The 13,156-nt window shown below is 57.9% G+C and overlaps 2 protein-coding genes across 13 annotated transcripts in view; both read left to right on the top strand.

Moving 5' to 3' along the window:
- ADAMTS13 (ADAM metallopeptidase with thrombospondin type 1 motif 13) overlaps positions 1-3,365 on the top strand; it is a 30,154-nt gene extending 26,789 nt beyond the window's left edge. For 7 of the 10 annotated variants that reach the window (XM_073222041.1, XM_073222061.1, XM_073222045.1 and 4 more), the window contains 4 exons: positions 296-442; positions 770-946; positions 1,975-2,150; positions 2,747-3,365. In XM_073222041.1, coding sequence (XP_073078142.1) covers positions 296-442; positions 770-946; positions 1,975-2,150; positions 2,747-2,932 — 686 coding nt within the window. In that variant the 3' untranslated portion in view covers positions 2,933-3,365. Of the gene's footprint in view, positions 1-295; positions 443-769; positions 947-1,974; positions 2,151-2,746 lie in introns of those variants that run through there. The other 3 variants (XR_012125288.1, XM_073222056.1, XM_073222050.1) reach the window with 2 other exon arrangements.
- Positions 3,366-3,500: 135 nt separating this feature from the next.
- Positions 3,501-13,025, top strand: CACFD1 (calcium channel flower domain containing 1). Of its 3 annotated transcripts, none has more exons than XM_037007786.2 (5): positions 3,501-3,712; positions 6,384-6,570; positions 7,795-7,920; positions 10,420-10,527; positions 11,007-13,025. In XM_037007786.2, exons 1-5 carry the CDS (start codon positions 3,592-3,594, stop codon positions 11,095-11,097), a joined length of 633 nt encoding a protein of 210 aa, XP_036863681.1. In that variant the 5' UTR covers positions 3,501-3,591; the 3' UTR covers positions 11,098-13,025. The 3 variants fall into 3 exon arrangements, with proteins under 3 accessions (XP_036863681.1, XP_036863682.1, XP_036863683.1); XM_037007787.2 differs by having other exon boundaries at positions 3,502-3,712; positions 6,450-6,570; XM_037007788.2 differs by having other exon boundaries at positions 3,505-3,712; positions 6,498-6,570.
- Positions 13,026-13,156: the final 131 nt, after the last annotated feature.

Raw genomic sequence — 13,156 nt, 5'->3', positions numbered from 1 at the left:
CCTCCCTGGTGAGGTGCAAGCTCACGTTCGTCATCATCAATGGAAGGTGACCTGCAGGTCTCATGGTGTGACCCAAGGCCATGTAGTTGTACTGCCTCCCTCTCACCGGAGCACCTGGAGGCAGCTCGGGGCCTTGGACGCTGACACTCTGACCCATGCAGCCTTCTCCCTGGCCTGAGAAGGCTTCCAGCTGGGCCCAGGAGGTGTCACCCACCCCTGCCTCCCCCTCCCCTTCCCCAGCATCTGGGGATGCCCCGCCGGGGAGCTCTGTTCACCTGTGCGCCTCCCTTTCCAGGTGCGTGTGGCCAGCAGCACCTTGAGCCAACAGGAACCATTGACATGCGAGGCCCAGGGCAGGCTGACTGTGCAGTGGCCATCGGGCGGCCCCTGGGCGAGGTCGTGACCCTCCATGTCCTTGAGAGTTCCCTCAATTGCAGCGCTGGTACGTCTAAGGGTCACACACACAGCTGTGCAGGCAGTGGGGCAACCAGGTGCCAGTGGGCGTGCCTCCAGGGTGCCCAGTTCCCAGCAGGGTGCTCCACGTGCATCCCAGTCGTGTTCACCATGGCCATCCATGACTGCGGTGTGATGGTCCCCATTTTACAGATGAAGAATCTCAGGCTAGGAGAGTTTAAGTAATGTGGCTGGTTACCTAGAGTCACCTCGCTACTAAGTGGGAGAGTCGGGACCAGAGCTCAGCTACCCCAGAGCCCCATGGTGCTGCTGACCCGGAGCAGGGGCGCTGCGCCTCACGGCTGCTGCTCCCTAGGGGAGATGCTGCTGCTTTGGGGCAGGCTCACGTGGAGGAAGACGTGCAGGAGGCTGACCGGCATGACTTTCAGCTCCAAAGCCAACACGCTAGTGGTGAGGCAGCGCCGCCTGCAGCCAGGCGGCGGCATTGTGCTGCGGTATAGGAGCCGGCCTGCCCCAGGACCCTCCCACAAAGGTAGGAGGCACCAGTGCCCTCTCACCTCCCGCAGGGTGGCTGGATGGGGGCTGCTGCCCCCGGGCCAGTCCCGACGGGGCGGTGGGCAAGGCAGGGGGTGACGGCGAGATAGAGAACCTTTCCTGATACCCACAGCCCCAGGCTGAGGTCCTGGGCTGTGTGTGTCCCTTCCTCTCTGGGGCCTTTGACAAGGGTGGACATGGGACTCCGGCCACACCCTCACCCTGTCTCACAAGCCCCTGCATCCCCGAGCCCTGCCCCAGCACTCAGCTCCTTCAGGACCCTTCAAGGCCCTCCACGAGCACGTCCCCCCGTGCAGGTGCACTGTGCTCTTGGCTCATCCCATGTTTCGTGCACGTTTGCCTGGCGTGTGCACATGCGCATCTCCTGCAGAGGACAGCACCCCACCAGTGTCCTCCAGTTGCCCTCATGGTGGCCTCAGGGACTTTGCCCTCTCCCAACAGCCCAAACTGACTGAAGGTGGCTTCCCAGTTGGTTCCAGAGGTTTCTGGGTCCCCCAGGCCTCAGTGAAAAGAGGCTTTGCCTCCACAGATTTGGCGCCGCCTCCCCTGCCTCCAGTTTTGCACCGGTGCCTGAGAGCACTGGCGTTTATGAGCCAAGGGCCTGCCACCTTCCTTTTCTCGGATTCTCACTTCCTGGCCTCCCCATGCCTGGGTGCTTGCCTCGTGGGGGACCCAGCAGGCCCAGACAGGCAGAACTCCACTGGCTCCCAACAGTGGCAGTGGCGTTTGTGACAGGCTCAGTGTTAAACACTTCTGCACACGCAACTTCGTTGACATGTGGCTTTGTTAAAGCATTTGCCTTAGGGTCACAGTGGGAAGTAGTAGAGGTGGGGCTTGGGGGGAGCTTCTGCCTGGGAGCCCCCACCTTGGCCACAGCATCATATTGCCCCCCCCCCACAGCTCCCTGCTGTGAGCGGCCCTGGCCTCTGGCATTAGCGGTCTTCCTGGGGGTGCTTCTATGACCCCACAGTGGTCATACCCAGTCCATCCACCTGTTCTGTGCAGAATGTGATGTGCAGCTGTTTGGACCTCGGGGTGAAATCACGAGCCCCTCAATGATTCCAGGCAGGAGGAGCACGGGGGGCTGCCGTGTCTTCATCAGTGTGGCTCCAAGGGCGCGGATCGCCATCCGTGCCTTGGCTACCAACATGAGCATGGGAAATGATGCCGCCTATATCCTGGTAAGGCTTTCAGGATGGGGAAAGGAATGGGCTGACTTTTGCTGATTCTGGACAGCCATCCCTAGAGATGGGGATTGGAGATGTGGGGCTAGAGGACCCCCTGGGTTTACTGCAGACCAAAACCCTCCAAATCATTAGCGAAAGGACAGGAGAAAAGTTTCCTCTGCTTACTCACCAGTATATGTTTATTGTGCTCTCTACAAGAGTGAAATAGGAAAGACCTTTTCTGATGCAGACTGTCACTTAGTCTAGGACTGAAGCATAATTTTAGACCCTGATATAACTTTTTCAGAAGAGTGGGCTAACTCCCTCCCCCACCATGGGGTTTCTTGTGTTCTGGGAGAACTGGCCTCTGCAAAGTATCAGCTCTCCTGGCAGAGGCTTCCTGGCCTCTGGAATCACACAGACCTGGGCTCAAATCCCAGCTTTGGCACACTGGCTGTGTGTCATTGGGGAAATGGCACAACTCCTCTGAGCCTGTTTCCTGGGTAGAAGGTAGTGTTCCTCTGACAGGGCTGTTGTATGAGGGGTAAATGTGACCCTGAGGGTAGTAAGGGCTCTACTGAGTGCTATGTGCCTGGTCCTTCTCCCCTCAGATCCGGGACATCCACAGCCTGAGGACCACAACATTCCGTGGACAGCAGGCGCTCTACTGGGAGTCAGAGGGTAGCCAGGCTGAGATGGAGTTTAGCCAGGGCTTCCTGGAGGCTCATTCCAGACTGCGGGGCCAGTACTGGACCCTCGGATCTGGAACACCCGAGCCGGGCTGGGCCCTGCCCTAGATTCCTCTCCAAGCCCTTGTCTCCCTGCGCCCTGGAAGGCGGAGGAAGGAACCTGACCTTTACGAGCGCCTCTTGGGTGCCTGGGCAGCCCCCGAGAGCTGAGAGCTGACTCTGGTCTCAGTACTTTCCAATTTGAATTCCTTCCAATCCTAAGTATCTCCTTTAGGGCCTCCAGCATGCATAAGGCCGGGCGGTGGTAGGCGAGGACCCCAGAAAGGCAGCCCCAGGCCTCTACGAATAAACGGAACGTGCGGACTGTGTGGCGTTTCCTTCTCATAACCTGTCCAAACGGCGTGAAAACCTCCACGACCTTGCGGGAGCTCCTCGTCGCGGCCGGGCGCCAGACCCAGTCCTGACCTGAGCGAGCCCCTCGCCACCGCTAGCGGTCCTCCTCCCCCTGCCCCCGGAGAGGGAGGGGGAAGGGAACGCGGAGTCACTCGGGCCCCGACGCCGGTCGGCTGGGAAGATCTAACCGCCTGGGAGGCCTGCGCAGCCAGGGCCCGCCTCCTACGCTGCCGAGCGCGAGCCCCGCAGGCGCCCCTCCAGCCCCGCCCTCTATGCTAATGAGGGCCTCCTCTCCCACAAGGCAGCGCGCTGGGCGGCCGCGGCCGCCTCCGAGTCTTTTGTAAGGGTGGCGGGCTGCTCCCGACGGCGGCAGCATGAGCGGCCCAGGCGGGGCGGCGGCGTCGTCCGTCAGCTCGGCGTCGTCCGCGCAGGAGGAGGGCATGACGTGGTGGTACCGCTGGCTGTGCCGCCTGTCGGGGGTGCTGGGGGCCGTCTGTGAGTACCCGGCCCGGGGGAGGGGCCGGCCCCCTGCCTCCCACCGCGCGTGCGCCCCGGCCTCGCCCCTCCCGCACGCCCCAACGGACTGGACCCGCGTGGGGCCGGGGGCGCCCGCGCGGTTGCTGTGGTTACGGGCCTGTGCCTGGGCTCCTCGGTCCGGGGCTGGGCTGGCAGCCCCCGGGGACGTTCCAGGAGGGAACACGAACTCCCGCGGGGGCGCTGGTCCCGTTTGTCACTGTGTCTGCGCGCCCCTGGCCGAGAGGACCGTGCGGCACCTACTCCGCGCCTCCCGAGGTGTCCCAGGTGCTGCTGGTAAAGAGCGGCCAGCCAGGCCCGAGGCAGCCTAGCCTGTTGACTTGGGCGTGGGTGGGGAAGGCAGCCTTCCTGACCTCTGGGCTGACGGTGTTTGTAGGTGGGGCGGCTGCGGGTGTGGCCAGATTTCCTGAGGGTCAGGTGCGCCCCGAGGGAGGTTCCGGGCAGTGAGCCGAGAGAGGCGGCCTCTCCTCTGGGTGCTCGCTGTCCACTTGGAGGCCAGTGCGTTCCCTGAGCTGTCATCTCTGGGCTGCTGTCAGCTCTGCCTCAGCCACTTCTCCTCTCTCCTTCTCCCCAGCCCCATCCCGGACACACACCCGGACCCCAAGTTTCCCCGGGAAGCCTGGCTCTTTTAGCACACGCCTCCAGAGAACGTAGATAGGAAGGCAGATATGTTACAGAAGTGAAATAAAGATCATGGCAGGTTTTCTGGAGGCAAATAAAAGTTGGTCTGAATGGTCTGCGCCCTTCCTGCTGCCCTCAACTTTGGGAATCGCTGGAGCAGGAGGACACAGCGGGAGGTCTTAGAAAGGGGGTGTTGGAGAAGTCTGAAGGATTTGAACAGTGTCTTCCTGCCACAGAGGGCTGGGGCCAGGGCAGGGCAGGCCGTCATCAGATCTGCGGGAAGGAACACCTTTTTAGGGTCCCCTTCCAGTCCCTGGTGGGTGGCTCAGGCGTACAGGGTTAGGAGTGCGCTGCTCTGACAGGGTGTGCCCTTATCCAGAAGTGATAATGGGACAGGCCCTCCCCCAAGGCCCTCCCCCAAATCACAAAATGTCCCCCAGTCCCTGCTGCTCTGAGCAAGCTTGGTTTTGAATTTGTAGGAGACCGTGGCTTATAGTCAGACCTTAAGATATGACTCCCTCTTGTTTGCTTAGCTGTTTCCCTGTCAGATCAGAACGGGGATGCAGTGGGGAGTGACAGGTCAGTAGGGGAGGAAGGCAAGGCCCTGACTGTGGCCTGTGGGCCCTCACCCTCCCTTCACCTCAGAGTCAGTGGCCCTGCTGACTCCTTGGTTAACCGTGGGCACCCCATCCAGTTCTGTGATTCTCAGAGTGGGGTATCCGCGCTGCCCCAGTGGTTCATTTTGTTGGGGCTGCGGATGAAGCATCCGGAAACCTGTGGCATCATCCTGAAATGTCACTTTCATTGGCAGTTTTGAGGTGATTGTCATGCAAATACCGAATAGTATAGTACAGGGTAGAATGCAAAGCATGCAAGCATTTTGGAGGTAAAATGGGATTCAAATAAGGGTTGTGCTTCTGGCTGGTCTCTTTGGGGTAGGGTCACCCTCTGCTGCAGTGGGGGGCCTCGGAGAGGCATTCATCTGGGTTTTAGCAGTTGTCTGGGGGCAGTAGCTTTGGGGGAAGGATCGCACAGGTCGCCTCCCTCACTTAGCAAGAGCGCTGGCTCTAGGTCGTTGAGGAACTTCTGGCTGGAGCCTGTTTGGGCTTAAACTTGGTCCTCCCTCCAGGATGGCTGTTGGGAGAACAGTGGGGGTAGGGTCAGAACTGGAGGCAAAATGCCACCTGCAGCAGGGAGGGTAGGCCAGCTGCCAGGTGAGACCAGATATAGCTGACAGGGAAGAAGCGGTATGCCTCATGGGCATTCACGTTGGTGGCCCTCAGGAGCACTGCTGCCTGAATGCGTATGTGCCGTGTCCAGGACAGGTGCCACCTTTGGTAGGCAGAAAGTATGGCTGCTGTCCTAGGAGACCTTGGGGGTACATGAGGGCAGTCCCATTGCAGTTTGGGCTCACTTCCTCTGGTGTCCATCTCCACCGCCTGCTGTCTGCATAGGGTTACATGGTAAACAGCAGAATTCCAGGCCCGAGGCAGGGATCAGGTGCAGAGTAGCTTCTGCAAGTTTAATGAACTGACTGCTAATTGCTGCCGCAGAGGGCTTGACTTCCTGCCTTGCCCCAGCTATGGCCTGGGCTGATGCTTGCCCAGCAGCCCGCTGCCTGGAACTGCCCAGCAGGCCTCTGGAGTTCTTGGTGAAGCCAGGCTGCAGGCCGTGTATAGAGGAGGGAGGCGAGTGTGGCAGTCCCTGTGCAAGGGGTACAGTTGGGACGGTGGGCAAGGCTGCACATTTGGGGCATTGGAGAAGTCACTCTCTGGGGTAGAAGAGGATTCACCCCTCTTGTTGTGGCTCCTTGGTATTTCAGGGGTGGGAGGGACTTGCCTGTGTCCAGGGGAGGGTCGGGCTTTTCCAAGCCCGTGACTGGATAGAGGGTAAGATACCTGCAGCCTTGCCGAGCTCCAAGCTGCGACCCTCACTGTGGGCCCGGTCTAAGCGGCTGCACCCCTCTGAGCCTGCTTCCTTACCTGTGACACACACCGGTTACTTGCCTCAGATGGCAGAGGGAGACTGCTAGGTGTCATGATTTTGCCAGCCATCTTCCACGTGGCCTTCCCGGCAGGCTCTGCCCTTTCCTCCCTGATTCCTGCCCGTGTCTGTCGCTTTCAAGCTTGCGCCGTCTCCGGCCTCTTCAGTTGCATCACCGTCCACCCTCTGAACATCGCTGCTGGCGTGTGGATGATGTGAGTAGCTCCGAGACTGTTCTGCCTGGTGGGGTTCGGGGCGTGTCGTTCGTGGCCACTGTGTGGATATTCGCCATGTTTAGACTTCCTGACGCTCATCGGGGCCGGGGCCAGGGGAACGCCCGCCTTGGCTTTTACCGGGTGTAAGGCCGAGGTCACAGACATTTCCTGGGTGTCTCCTGACTCAGATCTGCAGGCACCAGGTCCACTACCACAGGCTCTTCTTCTGGTTGCTCATAGCCTGGAGGGCCTGCCAGGACTGAGGGTCTGACAGGGCTGGCGTCAGGGGCCGGGATCAGGAGACCCGGCTTAGCTGTGGGCAGGCAGTGCCGGCCGCCATAGGGCAGAGCAGGGTCGGCACAGAGTCAGGTGGTTGGAAGGCCCTAGATGAGCCTCCGCCTACCTCCTGCTGCTGTAGCCTGATCCCCGTGGAAGGGAGGCGGGCTTGGGGGCCCGGGGAGCAGTCGCTTTACGGAGTTCTTGCTCCGGGGCTCAGTTGGCTCTTGGGGCACTCTGGGCCTGCATTTCTGCAGACTGGGGTGATGAAGGCTCTCCTCCCAGGCTGCGGGCGATGGAAGGGTCCGGCACACCGTAAGGGTCAGCATTTGTGACTCTGACCCAGCCACAGAGAACACAGACTGGAGCAGTCCCCTGTGGCTTAGCTGTCCCCACCTGAACACAGGGCTGTACAAAAGGACTTGCTAAGTCCCCTTCTCCCAGCTTCCCAAGGGCAGGGCTGTGTCAGCCCTCAGCAACTGTCTGTGAACTGGCTGACCTGCTCCCGGCTCTCCTGGTGGAGGACTTGCTGCTGGGCACAGTTCTCCCAGTGGTGACGGCAGTGGTGGTGACGGTGACAGTAATGCTAATAGCCGGCAGAGCCACGGCTGGCTCTCTGCAAGGTGCTCCACATGGAGGAACTGGCTGCAGCTTATAACAGTGCCAGATGCAGGGGGCTCTTATTTCTCCTTCACAGATGAGAAGGATAAAAAGAAGACCCAGATTCCTCCCTCAAGGAGCCTTTGTTCAGTTAGTGAGAATGGCCTGTGGGGAGCGGTCGTGGAGGGGTGAAGGGTTCAGCAGAGGCTCTGAGAGGGAGAGATGGGCGCCTTGGAGAGAGGGGTGGGGGGAATGGAGGGAAAGGGCAGTGTTCCGTGGGCGCTGGCGTGGGGACTGTCCTGTCCCCCGGTCGCCAGCCTGCCTCTGTGGTCTGCCTCGCTCCTCCAGCACGAACGCCTTCATCCTGCTGCTCTGTGAGGCGCCCTTCTGCTGCCAGTTCGTTGAGTCCGCGAACACCGTGGCGGAGAAGGTGGACCGGCTGCGCTCCTGGCAGAAGGCTGTCTTCTACTGCGGGTGAGGGGCTGCAGGGGGGAGGCTTAACCCTCAAGGGCCCTTGATGTGGTTCCTCAAAACCCTGCATACTCAGTGACCCAGAGGACACATGGTGGTGTTGGCCGGGTGAGAGACGGAACAGGTTTATCCGTCACCTCTCGGCAGAGGTTTACACTGGGAGAGCCTGTGCAGTCAGTGATGACAGCTGCTATGAAATGTGACCCCGGGACCGCACATCTAGAGTTCAGCCCACAGGTGCAGTCATACAAGATTCAGCCATGAGATGTGTACACCTTCCAGCATTGCATGTAGTGGAGAACATGTGAGGTGCCTGGAATTGTGGCCCATCAGTTGGGGTTGTTAAACTAATTCTGGCAGATCCATACAATATGTTTCTGTACAGCCTGCCAAGAGTGTGGTCAATCTAGTGTCCTGACACGAAGGGAAAAGCAAGTTGCAGAACAGAAAATACAGCCTTCCAAAATACTCTCCTCTCTTTTTCTCCTATTTCTAACAAGTGAAATATGTAATACTTTGCCTCTGTGTTGTGAGACTGAACTAACTTCAGGATGTGTTTAATACATGGGAGCTTCTAGAAGAGCACCTGGCGCACAGTAGGCTCTCAGTGGCTTTGGCAGCAGCAGCATTAATTGTTACCATCTAGATTATCTGTAGAAATAAGTACCAGGGCTTTTATTTCAGAGGGCTCTTCCCTTCATGGGGACCTTCTAGGTTTGACAGTCAGAGCATAAGATGCATGTTCTGTTCTAGAGCCGTCTCCCAGTGTCTGAGGCACAGAGCGACACAGGATCACACACTAGTGTGCATTGTGTCCTTTGCCTTGATCTTCATTTCTTTAATGTGTTTTTAAAATTCTAAGAGTAATATATATTCATTAAAATAATTTGGCAAATAGAAACAAATTTATCATCAAAGTCCCACTCCTGTTAACATTTTGATGCGTCTCCTTTCAGTCTGTCTGCTGGCATTTTTTTTTTTTAGGAGAGCAAGGTACAGGCTTTTATTTAGAAATAAAATGAGAGGAAAGAGCTCCTGGCTCATGCCAGGAGGGGACAAGAGAGCTCCTGTCTGCAGGCATTTTTAAAACCTGTTTCTTACACAGTTACAGGCATTATAAGTATGCTTGTATCCTGCTTTTATTCACTTATCATCATGATATAACATTTTCAGTATTACCACAAAGACTTCATAAGATTACTTTAAATGATAACATTTATTCAACTTGGATATATCATGCTCTCCTTAATTTGTAAGCTGGCATGAATCAGGCTGTGGTGAACATCTGCTTGCTAAAACTTCTGCGTTTGTGATGATTTCTTTAGGATATATTTCCAGGTATGGAATTATTAGATCAAAGATTACAGTCATTTAAAAGATCCCAATATGGGTCTAAATTGCTTCTTAAAGAGGTTATCTGAGTGTCTCCCACCTCTCCACCCAGCTAGTGCTGCATGTGCTATTTTCACATCTGTTATCTAGGAGGTGAAACATTCGTTCCTGCTTTTTACTAATTGCATTTTCCTAATGAAAATGGCCATTTACTTTTTACCTATTGGTATTTCAATGTTTAACTTAGCAAGTTTTATGTGTTTTTATGTTAAAGATTTATTACCTCTTTGTCCCATTCTGCTCCTCATCTGGCAGCCAGGTGGCTGCAGGTCAATCTTTATGTGCAGAGTGTGTGTGGGTAGGGTCTGGCCAGTGCCGGTGCACAGGGAAGTGACAGGGCAGAGCGCTGGTCCTCAAGTTGCCAGTATTTTCCTGGCCCTGGTTAACCCCAAATCATTGCCACAGGTCTGGAAATCCCACCCTGGGTAAGAGCCCCGTGGATGCCTAAGCCAGAATAGACACTTGCCGCCAGGTGGCGCCAAAGTGGATTGGGAACAGACCGTGGGGCTACCCTTTAGCTGCTTCCAGCAGGAAACTGCAAGACAGAAACCCCTGGTCTTGTGCGCATTAATCTTTGGGAGCTTTCTTGTGCAGCTATGGATGGTTTACTGAGCTAATAGGAGCCAACGTTTATTTGGTGTTTATGCTGTTCCTAGGCATCGTGTTAAGTCGTTAGCATGCCTTACTTCATTCGATCTCAAAGCCTTTGAGGTTTGAGCCCCACTTCTCAATAGAGAGCCTGAGTCTCAGAGAAGTGAAGTGACTTGTCCACAAAGCTAGTAAGGGGCTGGACTGACATTTGATTCTCTGATCTGCCTGTCATTATGAAGGGTGGCAGGCCCTGGACCATCTTAGGCTGTTTAACCTTTTTTGGAGCTCCGTCGCTTTCAAAAGTGAGATGAAAGCTTCGGGTCTTCTCCCCAGAAAAGGCACAGAATTTTGTATCAAGTTCATGGGTGTTTGAAGACTTTCTAAAGCCTAGCTTCTGGTTTCTGGAGGTCCTCTCTGTACCTGACTGTCTGGGAAGGGGCTGCAGGGCTCCTGGGGAGCCTGGAGGTGGTATGAGGCCCTGGGCCGGGAGCGCCCTGGTGACCGCTGCTTCTCCCCCAGGATGGCCATTGGCCCCATCGTCATCAGCCTGACCCTGACCACGCTGCTCGGCAATGCCATCGCCTTTGCCACAGGAGTGCTGTATGGACTCTCTGCTCTGGGCAAAAAGTAATCCTGGGGGGTATCTTTACTTCCTGCCTCCCAAGTCTCCAGTGAGGAAGGCTGAGGGTGGCCTCTCTTAGCCAGCTGGGGAAACAGGCCCAGAGGCTGTCAGTGCCCCAGGGTGTTCAGCTGTAGGGAAGGAGAGCAGGAGAATTTATGGGCTTTCTGGTGGCCTGGCCGAGCCTTGTCACAACCTGTAGCAGGGATGGCCCATACCTGGCTTGGGAGAGCCTCCTCCCTTCCAGGGCCATCTGGTGTCCCAGTCAGTCGCCACCCTCTCTTGCAGAGCCTGGGCATCCCAGCCTGTGCTGGTCTTAGAGGTGACACATGTCTCTAAGACTGGCTCTCCTGTGTCTGGGGAAAGGAGGAGGCCCGGCAGACCCTGCCTGGTCATGCCTGGTCACAGGCCAGGAGTCTGGTGGTGGCTGGGAGGGCTGTGTGCCTGGGGTCCATCCCTGTGTGACACTGACTCACTGTCTTCCCAGGGGCAGCGCAATCTCCTATGCCAGGATCCAGCAGCAGAAACAGCAGGCGGATGAGGAGAAGCTCACAGACACCCTGGAGGGGGGCCTGTGATGCGGTCAGGGTGACCCGACCCTCCCTGCCCACCCCCTGGTTGTGTGTGAACACGTCGTGGAGGGGTGAGGCCTGGAGCGTCGGCCCTGAGGGACGCCCTCCTCTGCACGTCCCTACACCTGGAGACCTCCTCTGTGTGTCCTGAGCCACATGCTGAGGGGCCGGGCAAGGGCTCAGGGGGCCTTGGCCAGCAGCAGGGTCGGCGGTAGTGGCAAGCAGTGTGAGCCTCGAGTGGCCCAGGCTGGACGGCTTGAGGTAGATAGAGCCTGAGGCAGCTCTGCACAGACCGCCCACCTGGCACCACTCCTCCCAGCTGCCCTGGCTCAGCTACAAACACCCGCTGGGCAGATGTCCAGACTTACCGAGCTGACGGGGCCACTGGGGACTGCTGAAGGTGGGGGAGAGCTTCCCCTGGGGACACTGGTCCTGTGTCCAGCGGGGAGGCGTGTCACTGGGGGCCTGGTAACTGGCCAGAGTGCTGCTGCTTGCCCTTCCTCAAGTACCTGGAACAGCAGCCTTGGCAGCTGCCGGACTGCCAACTGGGAAGCGCTCCCTGCCCCAGCCCCCTGGTACCTGGACAAGCCATTCCAGGACCTGCCCACGGGCCTGGCCTGGGCCCCCAGGTCTCCTCCCATCACCTGCCCAGCCCTGGTGCTAAGGAGGTGTGGAGGGCCGGCTGCCCCTGCTCCATGGGGCTGCCCATCCACCTCTCTGGTGTGGCTCTGCATATAAACAATGGCCTAAGCCCGGTTGTAGAGTCTAAGCTTGACTCACCTCTGGCATTCCTGCCAGCCTGCCCTCAGGGAGCTTCTTCCCTTTTGACAGCTGGGAGACATAAGAGCTGCCTCCCCACTGTGAGCTGTCCCCACTGCTCTGGTGGCAAGCTACCAGTGTGGAAGCAGCCTGGCACGTACATCATCTTTGCCAGCCTCCCTCTGTGCCGCCGTCCGTTCCTCCTGCCCCATCAACTTTCTGCCTCAGCCCACTGGTTTCTCTGACTGGCAGGCTGGCCTTCAGCTGTTAGGCATGTCTGTTGGGCCTGGCTGGGCCTGGGCAGAAATGGGCTGGGGTGAAAAAATGTTCCATCTGGGGCCCAGCTCCTGTTCTTCCTCCCAGGACCCCACGGCGGGTCTGCTCCGAGCTCCCAGAGCTCTGGGTCCAGTCTTGCTTTGCTGAAACCAGCCCTGGGGCTGTGCTCGGGTCTGCTTCCCAGATGTACTTTCCACCTTTTGGGGTTGTTAGCATTTGAGGAGCAGCGGGTACTGCCTTAGGGCGTGTCAGGGGACAGCCCTCCAGCATGGCATGCATGGTGGGACACGTGCCTCACGGGTCCTCTGGGGCCACCTTCCTCAGGCCAGTGCTGGGTTCAGAGGGCTGTGGGCTCCAGGCTTCTCCAGGCTGGTGGGGACTGTGTGTGTGTGTGTACATGCACGCGAGCATGTGTGTCTTCTCTGTGTGTTGCGAATAAGACCTGCCTACCTCCCAGGAGGAGCAAGGGTGCTGCCTGCCCCTCTTGGCTCATTCTTATCTAGAAAGTGGGACTGTGGGGTCACTTCTGCCCGGCCCTGCTGCCCCTGCCACAGGGGTCCTTGCTGCCAGAGAGGGCTTGGCTGTGTGTCTAGGAAGGTTGCACTCTGCCCTCTGAGGAAGCTGGGTAGGTGCTGGGCAGGCCTGAGAGTTGGGTTCAGAGGTGGGAGGACCCTCCAGCCCCTCGTCCAGAGACCAGAGGGAGCAGGCACCCAGTAAGCATAGCAGTCCCAGAGCCCTTGAGCCTGCCTCCCAGTGGGGGTCCCGTCTTGCAAGGACCGTCTGTACAGGTGGCCAAGGGGCTGCTGGCTGCATCTGGACTGTTGTAGTGGCCTTGGTTTCCTCTCAGTGTTCAGCGTGTACTTCTGAGCAATAAAGCCTGGTGGTAGTTGGTATGCTCACTCATGCTGTCTGCCTGTAACCCCCTTCTCTGGTGCCCTAGGTAAGTGGTGGGGGTGCTCCAACCCCAAGCTAGCTGAGCAGGGGAGTAACTGGCCTGCTCAGAGCATCAGCTGAGGAAAGTGATTTACCT

This window comes from Manis javanica, chromosome 2 (assembly GCF_040802235.1).
Source record: "Manis javanica isolate MJ-LG chromosome 2, MJ_LKY, whole genome shotgun sequence".
NCBI classification, from domain to species: Eukaryota; Metazoa; Chordata; class Mammalia; order Pholidota; family Manidae; genus Manis; species Manis javanica.
This window is presented reverse-complemented; position numbering and strand designations above follow the sequence as displayed.